Source organism: Capsicum annuum, chromosome 2 (assembly GCF_002878395.1).
Source record: "Capsicum annuum cultivar UCD-10X-F1 chromosome 2, UCD10Xv1.1, whole genome shotgun sequence".
NCBI lineage: Eukaryota > Viridiplantae > Streptophyta > Magnoliopsida > Solanales > Solanaceae > Capsicum > Capsicum annuum.
In genome coordinates, this window is record NC_061112.1 from 101,759,485 (window position 1) to 101,763,444 (window position 3,960).

The window sequence follows — 3,960 nt, forward strand, 5'->3', positions numbered from 1 at the left end:
TGAAATTGAGGCATGATGTTATTAAGCAATTACTGAAAGATAGAATAATTTTCATTAATTATGTGAAGTCAGAATTGAATTTGGGCCGATTCACTGACTAAATTCGTGGGAAGAAAATTAATTCTTCAAACATCAAAAGAGATAGGGTTAAGGTCAATATGATTGTCAATATAGATGGTAACCCAACCTATGTGATTGGAGATCCTATGAAATAGGTTCATATGGGTAATAACAAGTCGATATTGACTCTGTGCACTTATTGAGAGTGCTTGAACTACTAATAAAATTGAGGGATGAGTTATTAACTCTTAATAAATTCATAGTCCTTATGGATGGTATATTTAAAGCAGTGTACACTTGATGAATTCACCTATATGAGAAGTGGAATGAGGTCGTTCCCATGAGACTTTTGGCCTTAGTCTCTAGAGCTCTCATGAATTCCAGGCACGCGCATGGCCTATTGGCGCAAAATCGCGTTGAACAACAAAATTACAGTCAAAATGTGATTGATAAAATCTTTGTCTTACAACAAGAATTATTCGGTTCATAGAAATATTATATTTCACCGATAATTTTGTAAGTTAAATTTTATTAGTCTATGTTTGGTTCATAGTCTAGAAAATATCAAACCTACTGCATTTTGTCCATGCAAATCCAACAAGTTAAAAAGTTTTTTCCTATAAATTATTTTAAAATAATGTGGGGATTGTAGGAAAAATAATTATTTATTTTAAATAATTTATAATAATAGTGTAGTTATTTTACTTGGAAAGAAGGAATATTAAAATTAATGCATGGTTCTTTCTTGCCACATGCCAAAACACTTTCCTTAAACTTGAAAGATGTGGCTTTTCTCCTTTTGGTTAAAATACAAGTGTATGAACCCTTGTCATATTATGATAAAATAGTACGTTTATTCTTTGCCTTTAAATAGGCTACATTGTTGTCATAATGCAGTAACTAACATCCTCTTTTCCTTTAAGTTTTATTTCTTCTTTTTCATTCCTTTCACCTTTTTTTTTTAATTATTATATTGTTAATTAAAAAAAGGTTCTATTAATTATATCACTATCTAAGTTTATTTGTTGGTATTTGTATTAATAATTTTATTGATTCTTGTATCATCTGATTAATTAGGGAAGATTTATATATCTCAAAACATTCTCTAATTAATTAGGGAAGTGCTTGTTTAATCCTGAGGAAACATTTCACGCTGCGAAAATAGTTTCTCAGGATAGTGCCTAGCACGACTTAAGTATAATTAATAAATTACTTTAAATAATATCGTTATAATATTTATTTAATATTTAATATTATTAAATTGTCGAAAAGTAATTATATTATTGTTACTGTTACTACATTGATTATAATATCATTATTAGTAGTAATATTATCATATATTGTTATTATTATTATTTCAGTATTGTAATTTCTTATATACTGTTGTACTACTAATATTATTATTGAAGTGCTGATGTTATAATTGTTATATTATTGTTGTTAACAGTTAGACAATATTGTTATTATTATTATTTTACCGTATTTCCCCAACAGTATCTTTATATTGATACCCCAAACTTCATGGTCGCAATGAAAAAATTGAACGTAAATTGGAAATAGTTTCAAGGCATATCCAGAAAGTAATCAAAAACATTCATCTGAATGGCTTTTTATTAATGTAACTAATTTTGTGGAATTTCACAATGAAATGTAAAAAAGAATCGCTCTAATGCGCAAAACAAACAAACCATTCAGCTAATTAATCGACACAACGTGTGCATATTATAACGAACATTCAGAATGCTGAGGGATCAATTAGGTTATTTTAGTAGTCGTCATCAGCGGCAGCAGGTGAGACCCCTGGACCAGCGGCAGCAGGGGCATCAGCAGCATCTGGTGAACCAGCTGGTGCTGCAGAAATTGAAGATGGAGTAGGAGCTCCAGATGGTGAACTTGCTGGTATAGGTGGAGATGAAACATCTGAATCATAATCAGCATCAGCATCAGCATCAGCGTAAGGGCTTGATGCAGAAGGTGAAATGGAAATGGAATCTGCAGCGGCGTTTGTTAGCCCTGCAACAACGACAACGAAAAGAAAAGCCAAAACAACAAATTGACGTGCCATCTTAACTTGATTTGATTTGATGATTTGGTTTGTGTTTTTGTTTTTGATTTTTTTTTATTAGATTCTTTATTGGCAGTACTTCTCAGATTATTTTTAGAGAAATACTTCGCAGCTAAAGAATGATTTGAACAGAGTGATGAAGGTGGAATATATAGGGACGTAGCAACGAACATTGCGGGGAATGAATGGAAGGAAAAAACGATTCATAGGGAAAACAAAGAGAACGAACGGCTGAGGATGTAATTTATTTTATTTTCTGTATTTAAATTACAAAAAAGTGTGTATGAAATTCACTATATTTGCCCACCGTTAATTGTTTGGCCTAAACCAAATCGGATGTGTACGTCTTGTTGGTTTTCAAAATTCAAATAGAAGCATTTCCTAAAGTGCTTAATTTAATTTTTTAATTTTGCAATTACAAAGTACGAGTGAAAGTTTCTAAAGTTTCAACCTTCGGATACTTTTAAAATTTGGTATTATTATTCCATCTCTTACTTTTAATTTTTAATTAGTGTATTAATTATTGAATATTTAATTTTATTATATTTGTGTATTTTGAATTTTATTAGTTTGATTTATATTATGGATAAATTAAGAAACCTCGCCACTAAAAGTGTAAAAAAATTGTCCCAAAAGTGGTAGTGGTAATAAAAAGTGAATTACTAGTGGTAGAGATACTTCAAGTAGTAGATATACCCGTGTGCCTCCGTCTCCGGTACCGCTTAGTCAACCTTTTGAGGAAGAAGTAGATGTAGGTGCTCATGATATGGATGATGTAGAAGTTTAGGAAAATTACGGTACAGAAGAAGAAGTAGATGCGGTTGATTTAGATGAAGATGATGAAAATATTGGTGAGACACCCGCAGTAGGAAATACAGATATTAGATTTGAATCGGTTAATCGCCCTCCGCGTCCCCCAAGAGCTCATAAAACAACTAGTATTGCATGATAATTTTGTACACGTATATCAGCTATTGAGGTGCAATGCAATATTTGTCAACAAATATATAAGCATAAAAGAGGAGGCAAACAAGGGGGTATGGGTATGTTAATGAGACATATAAGTGATAATCACGAAAGAGACTTACTTATGGCAAAAGGTGGTCAGGATGTTGGTGGGCCAACACAAACTAGAATGGATCCAGCAATCGGTCAGGTAATTAAGAAGTATAATAAATTGAGGGATCGGGAAGAATAGCAAAAATGGTAGCTGTGGGTTGTTTGCCTTTCGATTTTCCTTCTTCTGATGCTTTTATTCATTATATTCAAGCAATTTATAATCCTATGTTTAATGGTATTCCTAGAAGTACTTGTCGGGTCAATATTTTTAGACTTCATTCACAATATTATTTTTATTTATCTACATTGTTAAGAAATATTCAATGTTGAATGACTCTAACTTCTGATCTTGGTTATGCTGTTAATAAAAATGATTACTTAACCATTACTTGTCACTGGATAGATAGTAATTTTGCTATGCAAAAACGTATTCTAACTTTTTGGTATGACGAAGATCGTAAACATACTGGAGATTTTATTGCTTATTCGATTGCTAAAGTTGTAAAATTTTATGGTATTGAAAATAAAATCTTATGTATTGCTTTTGATAATGCTTCTAACAACAAGACTGCTATTGCAAAGTTAAAATCTAAGTTATCTCCCTCGTTACCTGAAATATTTTATGTTAAGTGTGATTGTCATATATATAATTTAATTGTACGAGACGGTCTTGAGTTTTTTGAGCTTTATATTGAAAAATCTGGCTTGCTGTTGGTTTTGTTCAAGGAAATAATCGGAAAAAAAAAATTAGAGAAGAATTTAAAGTTAAATGTAAA

The 3,960-nt window shown here is 31.1% G+C and overlaps 1 protein-coding gene across 1 annotated transcript; it reads right to left on the reverse strand.

Moving 5' to 3' along the window:
- Positions 1-1,825: 1,825 nt before the first annotated feature.
- Positions 1,826-2,125, reverse strand: LOC107857922 (classical arabinogalactan protein 2). Its single transcript, XM_016702692.1, has one exon. It carries the CDS (start codon positions 2,123-2,125, stop codon positions 1,826-1,828), a length of 300 nt encoding a protein of 99 aa, XP_016558178.1.
- Between the last annotated feature and the right edge of the window lie 1,835 nt (positions 2,126-3,960).